The sequence below is a fragment of the Cydia splendana genome, chromosome 2 (genome assembly GCF_910591565.1).
Source record: "Cydia splendana chromosome 2, ilCydSple1.2, whole genome shotgun sequence".
Lineage (NCBI taxonomy): Eukaryota > Metazoa > Arthropoda > Insecta > Lepidoptera > Tortricidae > Cydia > Cydia splendana.
Genome location: NC_085961.1, coordinates 5211526 through 5232449, shown reverse-complemented (window position 1 = coordinate 5232449; position 20924 = coordinate 5211526). Strand labels below are relative to the sequence as shown.

The following is a 20924-nucleotide window of genomic DNA, read 5'->3' as shown; positions in this document are numbered from 1 at the left end:
GGCGACCGACGCAGCGAGCGGCAAATCAAGTCTCGAGAAAATACACTCAGCGTCACGGAAATCGCACACCTTCGGGCGCAAGCGATTCTTTCAAAGGCCGACAATCTTCACAATAAATAAAACACGTTAAAAAAAGAGACATATATAATATTAAAGGTTATTCAATTAGCTTTTAAATAATGATCAAATGATGTCAAATTGAATAAGGCAAAACTATTTCACTAGGAGCTAGGAACGTTCGCAATCGCTCGCACCATAAGAAGGTGTGCGATTTTCGTGACGCTGAGTGTAGGTATATGTCTTGATTTGCCGCGCGCCGCTTGATTTCAGTCAGTGGCCTTATTTGTAGGTACCTATCCAGCAGCGGTGTGGCCGATCTAGGCTTCATAATTCTCTACCACCAATAGTTATAAACTTAAGCGTGTTGGTCTCTAATTATGAATGAACGGTAACGAGCGACACCTAATAGAGCCGTCAGTCTCGCTGCGGCTCGCTGCTTCAGGAATTTCATTAGCAATTACTGCTTAAACACGAGCCATCGCGCACGAGTAACCAGTGGGTTATGCAGATCACTGTACAACCGCAACGCTACGTGGGCTGAGGATAAGTCCGGAGTGAAGTACAGTTACTTGGTTACAACGGACATTATCCACTACCTCCTCATGGTTTTTCCTGGCTCGCGCCGTACAGACTGAATCGCGGTAGCCGTGCCGGGTACTTGTCTGTGGCATCTTCTCCCCGCTACACGTTACTCCCTAAAAACGAATTCTTTTTTAGGGTTCCGTACCCAAAGGGTAAAACGGGACCCTATTACTAAGACTCCGCTGTCCGTCCGTCCGTCTGTGACCAGGCTGTATCTCACGAACCGTGATAGCTAGACAGTTGAAATTTTCACAGATGATGTATTTCTGTTGCCGCTATAACAACAAATACTAAAAAGTACGGAACCCTTGGTGGGCGAGTCCGACTCGCACTTGTCCGGTTTTTATTGTCCCAGGCCAGTTTGTCAACGGACAGTTTTGAAACCTCGTATTCGTCACATGCTCTTGGCAGAGTAGTCGTAATCATGAGGGTCCTTGCACCGTCCTTTGCACTGTCTCCCGCCATGTCTCTCTTGTCTTCTTATCATTGAATTAATTGTTACAACATGCCACCATGCAAATATAAATTGGGGTTTTGGTTTTTTCTTACTTGCTGGTTGAGTTATTAAGGAACTCTTGCTACACCTATAACATGATCGGCTGAACAATGTGATTGCAATGCTTAGAAATAAAGGAAAAGTATTAAAACTCACTATCTCGCTCAAGACAATATACGGGGAGGACTGTTTCTACTTTTCCTTTATTTCCAAGCATCATGGTACCGTTTGCAGACGTTTCTGCTCAGCTTAATACAACATTAATTTTATTGCATCTTTTAAATATCCTTGTTTTAGCTAAGTACCTACTGCTGTCATAGAAGTAACAAAAATCGTATCTTGTTACAGCGCTACCTAGGTCTCCCCGTAATGCTAAAAGCGGGTGAATACTCCCCCAACAACCCCCTCATACGGGGCGAGAGGTCGTCCGGCGACGCGTTATTGGGACTCGGAGAGTATGAACGAAGAAGAAACACCCTCAGGAAGCTGCGCCAGCAGCAGTACAGGGAATACCTCGATCAGGTGAGCTTGTAATACTCCCCCAACAACCCCCTCATACGGGGCGAGAGGTCGTCCAGCGACGCGTTATTGGGACTCGGGGAGTATGAACGCCGGAGAAACACCCTCAGGAAGCTGCGCCAGCAGCAGTACAGGGAATATCTCGATCAGGTGAGCTTCTTGTAATACTCCCCCAACAACCCCCTCATACGGGGCGAGAGGTCGTCCAGCGACGCGTTATTGGGACTCGGGGAGTATGAACGCCGGAGAAACACCCTCAGGAAGCTGCGCCAGCAGCAGTACAGGGAATATCTCGATCAGGTGAGCTTCTTGTAATACTCCCCCAACAGCCCCCTCATACGGGGCGAGAGGTCGTCCGGCGACGCGTTATTGGGACTCGGGGAGTATGAACGAAGAAGAAACACCCTCAGGAAGCTGCGCCAGCAGCAGTACAGGGAATATCTCGACCAGGTGAGATGGCTCATGTTACTGGTCACCTATAACATACAGGTCGATAAACCGCGGCTCGCGAGTCACATGCGGCTTTTAGATCCTGCAATCGCGGCTTTTAGAGAAAGCCAAATAATTAATAATTACAGATCATTTTATAATTACCTTTTGATTTCCAGCAAGCGAAGAAGAAGCAAGAAGAGAAGGAACAAGCGGAGCGAGAGAGAAGAGAACGCGAGCAACGGGAGCGGGAGCGAGAAGAACGCGAACGAGAGAGGGAAATTGAGCGACTAGAGCGGGACAGAGTCAGTCCGGAGCGACCGCGAGCGTTCATCAACACTGTGTTCAGTGCTACGCAGACTTTTACTAGGTGAGTTTTTGTACCAGGTGGGCAAATAAACATACCTACAGAGAAACTACATAGGTATATTTTTAGGCAAGAGTGGCAAGCCAATTTTGTCAGTAGAAAAAGACGCAAAATTCAAAATTTGTTTATGAGATCGATCCTTCGCGCCTACATTTTTCTACACTCGCCTGCCGGAGAATGTTTATGAAACTTCCCATACAATAAATCTATGAATATTTTTTTTTAATTAAAGTAATCTTTTTGACGTGGCTTGTTACGTTTTCAGCAAAGTAGACACCGGTGTGCAGACAACCACGGCCGGCAGACCTCTCTCGGTAGCCGTACAGACGGACGACGCTGAATTCTACAGGGTACGCTTGCCCATGGATTTCTTATTATAAACTGACAGTCGTACATCGACAAACGCCAAACGAAAAAAAAATGTATCGGGATGACAGATGCTACGAAAAGTCACGTGACTATTTCTATACATTATTTAAGTTTCCATTGCCGTTTTCTATGATTGCAAAGATTGTCATCGTGGCTAGGCAAGGCACCTTGTACCTTTTACAGCTTCAGATTGTTCCTTACTGTTCTAATAATAAATAATATAGTCTTATGAGGATTATAGGCTGCACTGGGTGGGGGCCGGAATAGGGTTGATTAAGTAGGTTAGTTAGAGCGCTGGTGGCCTAGCGGTAAGAGCGTGCGATTTTCAATCGGGTTCAAACCCCCGCTCGTACCAATGAGTTTTACGCAACTTATGTACGAAATATCATTTGATATTTACCAGTTGCTTTTCGGGAAGGAAAACATTGTGAAGAAACCGGACTAATCCCAATAAGGCCAAGTTTCCCCTCCGGGTTGGAAGGCCAGATGGCAGTCGCTTTCGTAAACATTAGTGCCTACGTCAAGCATGGGATTAGGTAGTTGTCTAGCGGACCCCGGGCTCCCATGAGCCGTGGCAAAATGCCGGGATAACGCAAGGAAGAAGAAGAGTATAAGTAGGATAATATAGTACTGATGAGGATTTGTTTGATTACAGTTATCGTCTCCACCTTTATGTCCGCTGACGCAGGCGGAGCGCGAGCTGTCCCCGCGCACGGTGGCGCCCGAGCGCCGCAGTCTCCCCGATTTGGAGCGTGAGTTTTTACCCACTTACATAACTTTTTAGTTTGAGTCAGGGCTGTTTTTCTCCGGCTTTTGAAAAGGGTCTCAACTCGGCAAGATCTTTGTTTTTTCTTTGGTTTAGCCGATTTGGAAAATTCTTTTGTTATTTCAAATGAAAACCATTAATTTCCACTGAACATGCATGGGGGACAAATCGGTAGGTTCATACTCATCAGCCATACTCTGCGTTGTGACTTTATAGGTCAAATAGAAATCGCGAGAAAAAATTTAGCTGTTTCATACATTCCGGCTGATGCCCTTGATTTCTATAGGACAGCCAAAATTTTCTTCGGGATATCGGCATTGGTCCCATAATAAAAGTTGTTCAGTATGACCTATAAAGTCACTACGCAGAGTATGGCTAGTGGTTAAAATTTCACCCTGTATGTATGTGTTACAGAGTCGCTGTGCCGTCCAGACCGAGCGAGCGGGGAGCGCTACAAGCCATCATTCTTCGACGCCGACGCCGTGCAGCAGAGGAACGCCATGGCCGAGAAGGTACGCCACTGCTCTGGCTTCCTGCGTTATACAGGGTGGAAAGATAAGTCGGGCCCTGGAGGGAAACTACCTTAAATCCTTAAGCTGGCTCATTTTACTTAAAGGAGACAATCCTTTATTTTTAAAAAGAAACAAAACTGCATTCAAAGTATTTTTATTTTTTTCTTCAATTTGGCTTGTCCAAAAAAATCTTGAGTACTAAATATTAGATTTTATGGATATTTTGTACTACAGACGAGTGTAAGACCTAATGTTTCTTGGAGAAATGTTATCATTAACATTAGCCCTTCAAGTGGCGGTCAACCCGTGAAGGGTCGATGCGAAAACCAGTAAACTGTCATCCACCAGTGAGTGGTTAATGTGGTGTTGACGTATTTAGAGGTGAAATTGAACGCATTTAAGTACAGTTACGCTCTTCTAGCGCCCAAAATTAGGTAGCGAGTTAGAGAAGGATAGCATACCATAAGAAACACAAAAACACTTGGTATAAAATTTGTTGGTGAGGACCATTGATTCGGGAGCGACCGCCTAGTCCGAGGTCAGTCTCGTTTATTAAGAGGTTGTTTTGTAAAATAAATTGTATCTTAGGTCTTTTTTATTGATTTAATCTTAAAGATAAAAGTCTTCATTTGATAATTAAATAGCAATTACCTCCAAAAATCAATTAGTTTTATGGTGTTAGTCATTTTAACAAGGAAGCTGGAAAACTGTCATTCTTCCGGAGTTTGATTACGTCTGGCCAAATGTAGAAACATTAGAATAATTTAATTGCTATATTCAAATAGCCTATATAACGCTGATTCTAACAATATGTGATTTAATATACTTTCAAACATAGAAAAGCTTAAATCGACGATTTTGTAAAATTTTCTTAATCTGCGCTGACCACCCACCGGGGCCCCGCCACTTGACTACTTTTCGCGTTTTCGGTGGCGCCACTTGAATGGTTAACTGTATCGACTAGTAGAATAAAATTGCGAGTTTTTATTTTTTTGAATTTTTAGTCGGTTCGAGTCCCCAGCGAGGCAAGCGAGTTTTAGAAAATCTTTGAATGCAGTTCTGTTTCTTTTTAAAAATAAAGGAATGTCTCCTTTAAATAAAATGAGCCAGCTTAAGGATTTAAGGTAGTTTCCCTCCAGGGCCCGACTTATCTTTCCACACTGTATATCCCTTGCATTGCTACTAGGGACCTAGTAGGGAGCTACTAATGCTATTAGGGACCGTGCGCGTTGGAGGGTCTGCCATCTTGTGGCCTGAATCGGAAACATATGTGCACATGTACTTTGCCAAAGCAAGTGCTACCATCTACCGTTTTCGTCGGTACGTTTCCTTATGCATAGTAGGTTCTGCCATCTTGTGGGCTACGTCGGAAGCATAAACGAAACAGGCACGCCTCGCGCCAAAAATCTGAGGGCTCCTATGCTGCCCCCTATAGTTCATGCACGGGGCCTATGTACTACGAGAGTAGTGCTGCATTACATTGACACTTGGCCTTAAAGCCTTGACCTCCAATATGTCAGATACGCAATTATGTATTCCGCCCCACCACATAACAGTACCATAAAGAGTCATTGGGAAACGAATTTGAAGGCATTTTCATAGATTTTTACACCTGTTTTACAATCAATAACTGTGACATTGTAGCTGCATTGAAGTGCCATTTAACTGTTGGCTTACTGTTTGTTTCAGGAAGCCGCGGCTAAGCGTCAGTACTACCAGCAAGAGCTCAAGAACCAGATACTTGAGCAGCAGCGTATTCGGGAGGAAAGAAAGGCGAGAGAAAAGTAAGTTTTCATTGAAAAAAAACAATCTCATCATCGCTTAGGCCCTGGTCTCATGGGCGTCGTCAAAGGGGTATCAAATGTTCCCGTCTTCTCATAATATGTGTGCTGTAGAGATGCCCCGAATAGTGGTTTTGGCCGAATACCGAATATTCGGCCCCTCTCGGCCGAAGCGCAGAATATTCGGCATGACATGCGAACATTTTCGAGTCACTAATATTATGAAAACTGTTCGCCAACAACCAACAAAGCACAACATATGTACATTTGATATGTAGTTAAACAAAATTAATGAATGTGGTAAGAGTCAATTAAATCAGACCCATGATAAAAATAAAATATTTTGTAATCAACCAATGCTCAAAAAAAGGACTTTTCGAGAACACATTTTAAATATTAAATATAACTAGTTTTTGGTTATTTTTATCGTGGATTTTTTCTTTTTAGGTAGGCGCAACAGATATTCGGTATTCGGCCGAATATCAGGCAATATTCGGCAAAGTGGCCGAATACTTACCGAATAGTTGCCGAATATTCGTAGCATATCTAATGTGCTAAATCGGAGGGAATAGCCTGTCAAATGTAGCCTCAACATTAACTTGGCAACTGTGTTGCAGACTGCTGGAGGCGGCGGAGATGCGGCGGCTGGAGGAGCAGCTCCGCATGCTGCGCGGCGCTCAGGAGCTAGAGCTCAATAAGCACAACGCACAACAACACCAGGTATGTATAGATGTGTTGCAGGCTGCTGGAGGCGGCGGAGATGCGGCGGCTGGAGGAGCAGCTCCGCATGCTGCGCGGCACTCAGGAGCTAGAGCTCAACAAGCACAACGCACAACAACACCAGGTATGTATAGATGTGTTGCAGGCTGCTGGAGGCGGCGGAGATGCGGCGGCTGGAGGAGCAGCTCCGCATGATGCGCGGCGCTCAGGAGCTAGAGCTCAATAAGCACAACGCACAACAACACCAGGTATGTATAGATGTGTTGCAGGCTGCTGGAGGCGGCGGAGATGCGGCGGCTGGAGGAGCAGCTCCGCATGATGCGCGGCGCTCAGGAGCTAGAGCTCAATAAGCACAACGCACAACAACACCAGGTATGTATAGATGTGTTGCAGGCTGCTGGAGGCGGCGGAGATGCGGCGGCTGGAGGAGCAGCTCCGCATGCTGCGCGGCGCTCAGGAGCTAGAGCTCAATAAGCACAACGCACAACAACACCAGGTATGTATAGATGTGTTGCAGGCTGCTGGAGGCGGCGGAGATGCGGCGGCTGGAGGAGCAGCTCCGCATGCTGCGCGGCACTCAGGAGCTAGAGCTCAACAAGCACAACGCACAACAACACCAGGTATGTATAGATGTGTTGCAGGCTGCTGGAGGCGGCGGAGATGCGGCGGCTGGAGGAGCAGCTCCGCATGATGCGCGGCGCTCAGGAGCTAGAGCTCAATAAGCACAACGCACAACAACACCAGGTATGTATAGATGTGTTGCAGGCTGCTGGAGGCGGCGGAGATGCGGCGGCTGGAGGAGCAGCTCCGCATGATGCGCGGCGCTCAGGAGCTAGAGCTCAATAAGCACAACGCACAACAACACCAGGTATGTATAGATGTGTTGCAGGCTGCTGGAGGCGGCGGAGATGCGGCGGCTGGAGGAGCAGCTCCGCATGCTGCGCGGCACTCAGGAGCTAGAGCTCAACAAGCACAACGCACAACAACACCAGGTATGTATAGATGTGTTGCAGGCTGCTGGAGGCGGCGGAGATGCGGCGGCTGGAGGAGCAGCTCCGCATGCTGCGCGGCGCTCAGGAGCTAGAGCTCAATAAGCACAACGCACAACAACACCAGGTATGTATAGATGTGTTGCAGGCTGCTGGAGGCGGCGGAGATGCGGCGGCTGGAGGAGCAGCTCCGCATGCTGCGCGGCACTCAGGAGCTAGAGCTCAACAAGCACAACGCACAACAACACCAGGTATGTATAGATGTGTTGCAGGCTGCTGGAGGCGGCGGAGATGCGGCGGCTGGAGGAGCAGCTCCGCATGATGCGCGGCGCTCAGGAGCTAGAGCTCAATAAGCACAACGCACAACAACACCAGGTATGTATAGATGTGTTGCAGGCTGCTGGAGGCGGCGGAGATGCGGCGGCTGGAGGAGCAGCTCCGCATGCTGCGCGGCGCTCAGGAGCTAGAGCTCAACAAGCACAACGCACAACAACACCAGGTATGTATAGATGTGTTGCAGGCTGCTGGAGGCGGCGGAGATGCGGCGGCTGGAGGAGCAGCTCCGCATGCTGCGCGGCGCTCAGGAGCTAGAGCTCAACAAGCACAACGCACAACAACACCAGGTATGTATAGATGTGTTGCAGGCTGCTGGAGGCGGCGGAGATGCGGCGGCTGGAGGAGCAGCTCCGCATGCTGCGCGGCGCTCAGGAGCTAGAGCTCAATAAGCACAGCGCACAACAACACCAGGTATGTATAGATGTGTTGCAGGCTGCTGGAGGCGGCGGAGATGCGGCGGCTGGAGGAGCAGCTCCGCATGCAGCGCGGCACTCAGGAGCTAGAGCTCAACAAGCACAACGCACAACAACACCAGGTATGTATAGATGTGTTGCAGGCTGCTGGAGGCGGCGGAGATGCGGCGGCTGGAGGAGCAGCTCCGCATGATGCGCGGCGCTCAGGAGCTAGAGCTCAATAAGCACAACGCACAACAACACCAGGTATGTATAGATGTGTTGCAGGCTGCTGGAGGCGGCGGAGATGCGGCGGCTGGAGGAGCAGCTCCGCATGATGCGCGGCGCTCAGGAGCTAGAGCTCAATAAGCACAACGCACAACAACACCAGGTATGTATAGATGTGTTGCAGGCTGCTGGAGGCGGCGGAGATGCGGCGGCTGGAGGAGCAGCTCCGCATGCTGCGCGGCGCTCAGGAGCTAGAGCTCAATAAGCACAACGCACAACAACACCAGGTATGTATAGATGTGTTGCAGGCTGCTGGAGGCGGCGGAGATGCGGCGGCTGGAGGAGCAGCTCCGCATGCTGCGCGGCACTCAGGAGCTAGAGCTCAACAAGCACAACGCACAACAACACCAGGTATGTATAGATGTGTTGCAGGCTGCTGGAGGCGGCGGAGATGCGGCGGCTGGAGGAGCAGCTCCGCATGATGCGCGGCGCTCAGGAGCTAGAGCTCAATAAGCACAACGCACAACAACACCAGGTATGTATAGATGTGTTGCAGGCTGCTGGAGGCGGCGGAGATGCGGCGGCTGGAGGAGCAGCTCCGCATGATGCGCGGCGCTCAGGAGCTAGAGCTCAATAAGCACAACGCACAACAACACCAGGTATGTATAGATGTGTTGCAGGCTGCTGGAGGCGGCGGAGATGCGGCGGCTGGAGGAGCAGCTCCGCATGCTGCGCGGCACTCAGGAGCTAGAGCTCAACAAGCACAACGCACAACAACACCAGGTATGTATAGATGTGTTGCAGGCTGCTGGAGGCGGCGGAGATGCGGCGGCTGGAGGAGCAGCTCCGCATGCTCCGCGGCGCTCAGGAGCTAGAGCTCAATAAGCACAACGCACAACAACACCAGGTATGTATAGATGTGTTGCAGGCTGCTGGAGGCGGCGGAGATGCGGCGGCTGGAGGAGCAGCTCCGCATGCTGCGCGGCACTCAGGAGCTAGAGCTCAACAAGCACAACGCACAACAACACCAGGTATGTATAGATGTGTTGCAGGCTGCTGGAGGCGGCGGAGATGCGGCGGCTGGAGGAGCAGCTCCGCATGATGCGCGGCGCTCAGGAGCTAGAGCTCAACAAGCACAACGCACAACAACACCAGGTATGTATAGATGTGTTGCAGGCTGCTGGAGGCGGCGGAGATGCGGCGGCTGGAGGAGCAGCTCCGCATGCTGCGCGGCGCTCAGGAGCTAGAGCTCAACAAGCACAACGCACAACAACACCAGGTATGTATAGATGTGTTGCAGGCTGCTGGAGGCGGCGGAGATGCGGCGGCTGGAGGAGCAGCTCCGCATGCTGCGCGGCGCTCAGGAGCTAGAGCTCAACAAGCACAACGCACAACAACACCAGGTATGTATAGATGTGTTGCAGGCTGCTGGAGGCGGCGGAGATGCGGCGGCTGGAGGAGCAGCTCCGCATGCTGCGCGGCGCTCAGGAGCTAGAGCTCAACAACAACACGAGGTGCGTGTTGATTCATTTACAGAAGGCATATGGAGGTATGTATGAGCTGATTCATTTATAGACGGCATATGAAAGTTTTCAGAAATAAGTTTTTGGCAAAAATTTCATTTTTGGTCCAAGCTTTTATCGCTGACTGTACTTTTCTTCCCACAGGCAACTAATACTCATCGAGACAATTCTAAAAACCCCAAACACAATTAGGTTTCGTTGTTTTATCACAGAGTTCCTATGGCCACCTCCGGTCTCCATCATCAGATCAGCTCGATGACACCATAATATTGCATTGTCACCCGACTTACGTATGTATGCAAAATTTCAGCTCAATCGGAAACCGGGAAGTGGATCAAATTTAACTTGCAAGATTTGATTACAGACAACGGTCAGGTGAAAGTAAATAAAAGCTTGTAAAAAAATAATGAACCATTTACTTTTTTTCGAAAAACAAGTCTTGGGTTATGTCGACTCAGAATCACGAGAAATACTTATTAATTAATTAAAACAAAGAAAAGTGTGAATAACTTGGTGTAAGTTTTGTGACGGTCCAAACAAAATGTAAATGCGTCACAATTGTCACAAAACTTTTTTTCCTTTTTAAAACGATAATCCACGTGATTCTGAGTAGAAAGAATCCAAAACTTGATGGCTTCTCGGTAAAAAGTAAGTTTTCTCTGAAAATTCTCATAAGTACATATACAAAGGAACACTTGGAGATTGAGGTTGGAATCATCGTCGGATTGATTGTCCTACCTCAGCTGAGAACTTTAAGCATAAATTAATCTAATGCCATTTAGTTCATTTCATTCGTGCCAGCTTTGCTAAATCAATCTATACCATAAAACATGTTATTCCATCTTTCAGATGAAAGAAAACGCAACAGACTACGAAAAGAAGCGAACTGCGCTACAAAAAGAAATAGATTTAGAGCAACAGGCGTTATTCCGCGCCCGCACACACGCGCACACCTCGCACAGCGACGGACTACCCGCTAAACCCTCCAAGATACCCTTCTACTACCCCTCGGTCCACAAGGCCAAGGAGAAAAAACACTTCTCCACCAACATACCAGATAACTCTATTTTCTCACCAAACTACGATGTCGACAGTTATCTAAGAAAAAACCTTAACCCTTCCAAAGAAATGCTCAGCTCTCGCCTAGACACCGCTAGCTCAGAATGCCTCGCGTCCAAATATCTCGCAAGATACGGCAGGGAATCTAGGTTAACAGACAACAGTGAGAAAGAGGCTAGGTTAAGTAAAGGTAAGGTAGTAGTAGAGGCGATAGTCCACGACCGTCCGAAATACGAGCCTAAAGAGAACGATAATCCTATACCAGTGTTAAGGCATTCGCCGGTCAATGTGAAGACTGTGCAGAAGAACACGGACTTGAGCGAAGCGATGCAAGTTGTAGACGATAAGTGGAAGGTGCCTGTTGTTCAGAAGAACATTTTGAAGAGTTTGCCAAATGAGGAGGGTAAGAATGTGAGTATACTCACGCAGTTGGGGTCCATTAGGAGGCAGTTGCAGTTGGAACAGTTGAAATTGGATAAAATGCTAACGAAAGACAGCGCTTGAGGTGCTAAATTATGTCTATCAAGTGCAGTTTTTACTAAACGGCCGTCCTAGGTAAATATGTCTGCGTCTAAGTACTATAAATACTGGGTGATTTTGGCGTCGTCTATGGCAAAAATGTGTTAGATTGTCATACTAAACGAATTTCCCCATGGGACTAACCACAGAATTGGGGAAAAAATCTAATTTCACCTTGAGGGCTCGAAGTAGACGAAACATGGCCCCAGGGGTATGTTTTTTTCACAATTTTCATATCAGTCCCTTGCTCCGAATGATACATTTTGATAGGGTATACGACCAAAATATCACCCAGTCAGTATAAAGGTGATTATAAGACCAAACCACAGACGCTGAGGTTGCAAATTAGATAATATTAAAATGTTACCCGCATGTCTAACAGGCTTTACTAAAAATAGCTTCCGGTTGCATATAATGGCCCATTACCTAACCATAAAGTTATACCTATATTAGTCGCAATATCTCTTATCAATACACATGTGTTTATTCTATCATTTCTGCATTTAAAAAGTTCTCCCAGGCTATGTTCTACAAGATCTCAATTATTATGGGACACATTTATTTTACTACGTTTAGGTACCATCAAATATTACTCCAACCAAGCCAAGATAGATTACTATTTTGTGGTATCTTAAGTTCTTAACACACATTAGATTTAAACAATAATTTAAATTATTTGTATTTGAATTGAAAATAATACCTAGTAAACAAATGCGTATTTAGTTCAAATGATTAATTTTATAAGTTTACTAGAACAAATGAATACAGAATTAAATAATGCCAAAGTTAATCTGCATGTCAATTATTTTTTGTATTAAGTTTTAGCATGTCTAATTCCAGTTCAATGTTAAGTTTTAACTATTAGTCAATAAGCATGTTTTAAATAAGAGTATATACTTGATCATTTTAATTATTTTAAGCCTGTATTTATTTAATTGTTTTATATTGGGTTACATATATCCAAGTAAGGTGGCGATTCAAACTATTTTAGCCAAGAAATCGACTATTTGTTATCGGCACCTTGCATTCATATTTCCTTTTTTTATATTTTTATTAATTTATTTAAATCGATGTTTTCATTGCTAATCTAGCAGTGCCAAAAACGACTATTTCTTCCTAATTAATGGGGTACTAAATATTTATAAAAGCAATGCACCAAGTTTCTTCTATTATCTTATATCTAAATAAAAACTAAAATTGAGTTCAGTCATTGTTGGAGAGACCCCACCCAGCACACTAGCGTCTTTTGACTGTCGGCGTCTCGTCTGCGCAGTTTCGAAAACGTTGCGTCGTGCAGCAGCCATAGAGTTGCTATACGCCGACGCTCGGGAGACGCTAGTCCGACACTAGCGTCTACCGATTACGTAACAATTACGTAGTAGTCTAATTATTATTGACCGATAATTAACACATTCACTGCCAGCGTGAGCTACACTACGAGCGTAGGGAAAAACAGTGTATAGCGAAAATCGTCTACGAACAGAGGACCCGCCTAGCGGGTCGCTGGCAGTGAATGTGTTAAGGCTACGCCCTAAAACGCTATCATCTAACATAGAGACAAAGTTCTTGGTGCCACATTTTCCATGTCCTTCACCTTTAGTTACCTTTAAATTATCAAGCGGATAATGAACATAGAACGACTTGTAATATATACATAATATAATTCATACCTATACTACTTAAGTCGTACTTGTATGTAGGTCTCTACGTATGGCATGTAATGTGCCATTTTCAACCAAAAGGTTACTTACCTATTTCCATTTAGCTTCAATTTGAAATCTTATCGACAACCGACAATGTGGTACCTCCCATATAACCATTCCAGTCGCAGAATCACAAAGTGGTAACTAAATGTCAGATGTGTCGTAACAGAGTCCACACAATGTGTCTAGAATTGTTTCGAAACAAAGTGTCGTCGCCGTGTCTACACTTTTCCGTAACAAGGTGTCGACACATTTGTGTGCACTTTGCGTGCGGTTTGCGACTAAATCTGACAGCAAATTTGTGACAGCAAATGTCAATATAAAATACCTCTTGAAAACCAAGGTTTGTCAAACTACTATTAGTGTCTCGTGTGCTCGTAATTCTAGTAAGTCATCATGGGCAATGCAAATGATAATAATCGACCGAAACCATATAAACACCCAACACCCGTCAACCTTTTACAGAAAAGTTTTTAAAGAAATTCAATAAGCTACTTAGGTCAGGCAACGAATGCTCCAAAAGTTGTAGAGGGAAATGCTCGGAACACAAATTTTGACTCCGTAACTCGGTTTGACAAGTTAGGAGGTGAACATATCAAAAGTCCCCGGCCGCAGCCCTTGAGCGGGGGGGAGAGAGGGGGCTTTGAAGGTCCCATTTTCCCGTTTTTCGATTATATCTCGGAAACTATGCATCTCAGCGACATGGCCACTTATACAAAATGAAAGTTAATTTAATTTGTTACAAGTTTATTCAGTCAATTTTTTCGATATGTTGAATAGTTTTTGAGATATCCGCTCTTGAAAGTTTATTTAGGGCTCTCAATTTTATCTTGATATATCTATATCAGTTAGGGTTGCCAGATCGAAAGGCGCTATTATCGGGAAACAATAGAAATTTTTCGGGATTTTGGGACATAAATCGGGAAAAAAAAAACATTCAAATTAAAGTAATTGTATTAAAAACAACGATATTTTACATCATTGGCAGTACGTCAGCTCGCTCGCTCGACGACAGTTCGGAGCTTGAAATTATTGTTTTAAAACGTGAAGCTGTTTTTCGGGACAGTTTACACTTTGTCGGGAATCGGGAACACATGCTAAAATCCCGCCAAATCCCGACCATCTGGCAACCCTAATATCAGTGAAGGTGCTAGGCCGTGTTTGGTATCGTTTTCGTATAAATCTGGGGTGCTGAATCCATTTAAGATATCACATTGACACCATTCCACAAAATAAAAATAAATCTTTTTAGGGTTCCGTACCTCAAAAGGAAAAAACGGAACCCTTATAGGATCACTCGTGCGTCTGTATGTATGTCCGTCTGAATACACAAAATAGTTCTTTACCTATAGATGACAGGAAAACCTATTAGAAATGTGCAGTCAAGCGCGAGTCGGACTTAATGTACGGAACCCTTAATACGCGAGTCCGACTCGCACTTGGCCGGTTTTTTTGAAACTCCTCTTGACGCTTAACCGCTGAACCGATTTCGTTGAAATTTGGTGTAGAAATAGTTTGCGTCCCGGAACAGGACATAGGATAGATCTTATAACCAAAATCATCTTTTGAAGGTGTGAAAAGTGGCGTGGAAATTTGTACGTGAAATCAATAACCGCTGAACCGATTTATATGAAATTTGGGATGGTCTACATCTTTGATTTAGTTAAAAATGATGAAAAAACATGACTTCAAACCTAAACTTAAACAGTATTAACTTCAAGAAGTCAATTCTGAATTCCCCCCTACACCTCATTTCACACCTTTAAAGGATGATTTTTGAGATAACTTATTATATCCTGTCTCGGGACTCAAAATATATGTGTACCAAATTTAAATTAAAACTGTTCAGCAGTTTAAGCGTGAAGAGGAGTTTAAAAGAAAGTATTTTAATAAGTTTATATGTTTTTACTTCGGAATGGTGTCAATGTGATACCTTAACTAAATTTGGTACTGCGAAATTATACGAAAACGATACCAAACATGGCCTCGTAGCTTTACTGTTGTAGAAGTCAAAATAAAATTGAGAGCCCTAAATTCTTATTACTTGGCCAAACTTGTGTAGAAGGAAAAGGTAAAATAAAAGTCTTCGGCAGGAATATAAGACACAAATATTTTTTTTTTGCGTTACTATTTCATTCATCAAATATAAACATACCTTGATTATACTATTCTAGTGAGATCCTCATAGATAAACAAAAACATTTACTTAAAAAATTACAAGGTCGAAATGTCACGGAACTTGTGAGAGTAATATGTGAAAAATATAAACTTTTATGACAAAAAAAATCTGGACACAATTTAAGAATCACCCAATTGCGTCGAGGAATCATCTGTGTTTTTGCTTGTTTCATTACCTCCTCGCTTCTTTTTTGTCCTTTGTATTCTGTAGCAATTTGTTAGATCTGAAAATAAAGATAACTTGCGTCGTCACGGATGTCGATTTATAGGTTTTAGGGAGTGCAGAATTCGAAAACGATGATCATTTTATAATCCAAGATGGCGGCTACGTATTTTGTCATAAAAGTGGAATCCAAAATAGTCATCATTTTCGAAATCTGCGCCCCCTAAAACCTATAAAACGACATCCATGACGACTTTTATGACATAGTGCATGGCCGCCATCTTGGAATCCAAAATAGTCATCATTTTCGAAATCTGCGCCCCCTAAAACCTATAAAACGATATCCATGACGACTTTTATGACATAGTGCATTGCCGCCATTTTTAAATTGAAAATGTTATCATTTTCGAAATCTGCGCCCCCCAAAACCTATAAAACGACACCCATGACGACTTTTATGACATAGTGCATGGCCGCCATTTTGGATTCCAAAATGGTCATCATTTTCGAAAGCGGGGCCCCCTAAAACCTATAAAACGACATACATGACGACTTTTATGACATAGTGCATGGCCGCCATCTTGGAATCCAAAATGGTCATCATTTTCGAAATCTGCGCCCCCTAAAACCTATAAAACGACACCCATGACGACTTTTATGACATAGTGCATGGCCGCCATTTTGGAATCCAAAATGGTTATCATTTTCTAAATCTGCGCCCCCCCAAACCTATAAAACGACACCCATGACGACTTTTATGACATAGTGCATGGCCGCCATTTTGGATTTCAAAATGGTCATCATTTTCTAAATCGGGGCCCCCTAAAACCTATAAAACGACATCCATGACGACTTTTATGACATAGTGCATGGCCGCCATCTTGGAATCCAAAATGGTTATCATTTTCGAAATCTGCGCCCCCTAAAACCTATAAAACGACACCCATGACGACTTTTATGGCATAGTGCATGGCCGCCATTTTGGATTCCAAAATGGTCATCATTTTCAAAATTGAGGCCCCCTAAAACGTATAAAACGACATCCATGACGACTTTTATGACACAGTGCATGGCCGCCATTTCGGATTCCAAAATGGTCATTATTTTCGAAATCGGCACTCCCTAAAACCTATATATCGACACCCATCTCGACTTTTATGACAAAGTGTTTTGCTACCATCTGCATGCAAGACATTTCTATTATTTTTACGTACAAAAATGGCCCCCTGTCAACTTTCAATCGAGATTTAATCGATAATTTATTCGATTAATATTCAGATTAATTCAATTTCAATCTATGTTAGGTCGACTAAACTAATCGCTATTAAAATTTGAGAATTAACTTTTTTTATTGATTTAAACTTTCACGATTATTAAACATTATCAAACTGCACAACGGGACTTAATCGCGTATTTAAGTTTTAAGATTTACCTCCGACGTTTCGAGGACGGCGTTGTCCCCGTGGTCTCGGAGAAGACTGGCTCAAGTTGACATCAACATCTTCTAGCCGCGCGAGTTTTTCGAACTACCCGCACTTGGTCTTGTTTATCAGTTTGAACGTTTTGCGCACTAGGGATGTCACTCTGTCGACACACAACACTAACGATATTCGATTTATCGACTGTCGATATTCGTTTCCGCTTACATTTACTAATGACTGGATTCCATGTGGATGAGATCTTAAAACCCTCGTCCCGATTAAAATTGCAATGTTTTTTGATTTCAATGGCTTCCCGCACTTTTCTACTGTAGAAATGGCGATCCGTGGAGAGGATTTTAGGGTTATGCAGCTCAATCCAGTGGTTTGGTCCTGACTCCAGCAAATGCTCAGCCACCGCAGACTTGTTGACCTGACGATTTTTGACAGCTGCGATATGTTCCTTAACTCTTTCTGCTATGGTGCGCTTAGTTTCTCCGATATAGGAACTACCACAACTGCAATCTATTCAATTCATCCGAAGACGAAGTTCACGTATGAATTGGAATCACAGCGCAGTTTGCCGTTTTTGGACGTGAAAGTGATTGGTCGAGTGGATGGAACCCTAACTCATACTGTTTATAGGAAACCTACACACACTGACAGGTATTTGAACGCCCTTTCTCACCACCATCCTCGTCACTTACAATCGGTGGTTACCTCGCTAGTAAACAGAGCACATGATCTGTGTGACCCTGAATATTTAGAGAGTGAGATGTCGCATATTCAGGAGGTACTAAGGAGGAACGGGTACAAGGTAAAAAAGTGGCAACCCAGACGAAAGGCAACGCGGAAACGTCCTGATGTCTCCAGACAGCCGGCATTTTTGCCGTATGTAAAAGGGGTAACGGATAAAGTTGGCACAGTACTTGGAAAGTACTCTATAAAGACGGTGTACACACCTTTATCCAAAGTAGCAGGGAGCCTAAGGTCACCGAAGGACGTTATTCCGTTCCAGTCACCTGGCGTTTATAAAATAGATTGCAGTTGTGGTAGTTCCTACGAGTATATCGGAGAAACTAAGCGCACCATAGCAGAAAGAGTTAAGGAACATATCGCAGCTGTCAAAAATCGTCAGGTCAACAAGTCTGCGGTGGCTGAGCATTTGCTGGAGTCAGGACCAAACCACTGGATTGAGCTGCATAACCCTAAAATCCTCTCCACGGATCGCCATTTCTACAGTAGAAAAGTGCGGGAAGCCATTGAAATCAAAAAACATTGCAATTTTAATCGGGACGAGGGTTTTAAGATCTCATCCACATGGAATCCAGTCATTAGTAAATGTAAGCGGAAACGAATATCGACAGTCGATAAATCGAATATCGTTAGTGTTGTGTGTCGACAGAGTGACATCCCTAGTGCGCAAAACGTTCAAACTGATAAACAAGACCAAGTGCGGGTAGTTCGAAAAACTCGCGCGGCTAGAAGATGTTGATGTCAACTTGAGCCAGTCTTCTCCGAGACCACGGGGACAACGCCGTCCTCGAAACGTCGGAGGTAAATCTTAAAACTTAAATACGCGATTAAGTCCCGTTGTGCAGTTTGATAACTTTTTTTATTCCATTAATTAGTCGAATAAACAGTTAATCGATTAATGCCCATCTCTGACCACGGCATTTTTACACTTTGAGAATATCTGAAAACAAATCAACACAAGGAGCCATTTTGCAAATCCAGTAACATACCAGTAACTTTGTTATTACTTTTGACAGCGCGTGTCATGTGTCAACACAGAGTCGACACAAAGTCGAAACATTGCAACTACTTTGTGACTGCAATATTTCTCAGCCTTAAACCATATTTATACATCATAATTAACAAGTTTCGTAGTATGTAAAGCGTTATTTCTGTTATTTAAGTATAGTATACGCATCGAAGTACTAAAAATGCTTCAAATAATATAGTTATGAACACAGGCACTGAGAAGTAAACAATTTTATTTCCGGCTAAACTAAAACAATGTGGTGGCGCGTTGATTATATTACACTTAGTTTATCAAATCACTCGAGCAGTTTAATTCCCCATAATAATTTAAGTCATATTGTAATATAAATGCAAACAATATATAATTACGTCTTGTAATCCGTTTTAGAGATGGCGTATTAATGTCACTTATTTTTATTTAAGTATTTTTCCATCTGACAGTTTCCATTTGACAGGAACAAAATGAACGAATGAATGAATGATTTTGGCATAAAGTAGTCGCAAACCCGAAACAATGTGTGCACACGGCGACCACACTTTATGTCACTTTGTGTCATGTGTCGACCCTTCCCCATTTCTGGTAACTGTGTCGACACGGCGACGACTCTGCGACTGGAATTGTGACCGAAACAGACGGTGTCGACACAAGATGTGTCAACACCGCGTCGTAACGGCGACTGGAAATGGTTGTATGGGCTATTGGTTGAAATCATAACAAATATTGGTGATTTCAGTCCTGTTCCTATAAAAGCTCCGAACATTTTTTATGGTACGTAATATATGGAGTTATGCATACATTATAGAGTTACACTTAAAGTAGGCTGTGAAATTGCCTATAGTATATTTAAAAAAAACCGGGCAAGTGCGAGTCGGACTCGCGCACGAAGGGTTCCGTACCATAATGAAAAAAAAACGGAAAATAATGCAAAAAATAAAAACGGTCACCCATCCAAGTACTGACCACGCCCGACGTTGCTTAACTTTGGTCAAAAATCACGTTTGTTGTATGGGAGCCCCATTTAAATCTTTATTTTATTCTGTTTTTAGTATTTGTTGTTATAGCGGCAACAGAAATACATCATCTGTGAAAATTTCAACTGTCTAGCTATCACGGTTCGTGAGATACAGCCTGGTGACAGACAGACGGACGGACGGACGGACGGACGGACGGACGGACGGACGGACGGACGGACGGACGGACAGCGAAGTCTTAGTAATAGGGTCCCGTTTTACCTTTTGGGTAAGGAACCCTAAAAACTACCGCAAACGCAATAGTTCGATGTATGTAAAGTTCTCATTTGGAGGTTCCAAATCGCCACATATTCACTAAATTTATGGAAATTAAATTTCTATTTTATTTGTATCGAAAGTTTCACGAAGGATTTTATGTATTTTGATAGTTCAGTATAAATCTGGCATGGCACCAGACGTGATGTGAACATAACCTAAGCGATAATTTCAAGTTTGGACTCAGGTAATGAGAGAGCTTATATGATACGGCAGGAGTTAGAAGCTACGTAAAATCATTATTTTTGTATTTTGCTACTAGTAAAGATAAGTATTGAAATAGTTTCGCTTAATATTACAAGAAGTCAGTGTTATGTTATTGCCAAAAATATTGATTAAATTACAAGGTAAATAATTATAAAGTTATCAAAATGTATCAATCACCTTGTTCACATTCAATATTGCACTTGTAACAGCTTTATAATGTACCTGCGCCGCCATCAGATATATCGGAGCGGCCACGGTGCTCACAAATATCTGAACACGCCTTTATTACCAATGTGTTAGAGGGCTAGTTCCGATTCGCCGGATTTACTTTAAGATGTCACAATCCGAGCATTATGAGAATCCGACGAAAAATGAATCAGGCGGATCTACTAACCTGTAGATCGGCGGTCGGCAACCTGCGGCCCGCGGGCCGCATGCGGCTCGTGAAACTGTCACTTGCGGCCTGCGAGCCTCTCTGGCTATGTAATATTGAGAAACAACAATGTCTGATAAAGTCATAAATATTAACAAAGTGCGGCCCGCGTCAATTTACTCAT

The 20924-nt window shown here is 44.0% G+C and overlaps 1 protein-coding gene across 1 annotated transcript in view; it reads left to right on the top strand.

Moving 5' to 3' along the window:
- LOC134802827 (zinc finger CCCH domain-containing protein 13-like) overlaps positions 1-12787 on the top strand; it is a 61531-nt gene extending 48744 nt beyond the window's left edge. The window contains exons 3-10 of the mRNA XM_063775558.1: positions 1487-1660; positions 2266-2456; positions 2719-2803; positions 3478-3574; positions 4003-4100; positions 5790-5884; positions 6499-6613; positions 10919-12787. Of these exons, the coding sequence (XP_063631628.1) occupies positions 1487-1660; positions 2266-2456; positions 2719-2803; positions 3478-3574; positions 4003-4100; positions 5790-5884; positions 6499-6613; positions 10919-11632 (1569 nt within the window). The 3' untranslated portion in view covers positions 11633-12787. The remainder of the gene's footprint in view (positions 1-1486; positions 1661-2265; positions 2457-2718; positions 2804-3477; positions 3575-4002; positions 4101-5789; positions 5885-6498; positions 6614-10918) is intronic.
- Positions 12788-20924: the final 8137 nt, after the last annotated feature.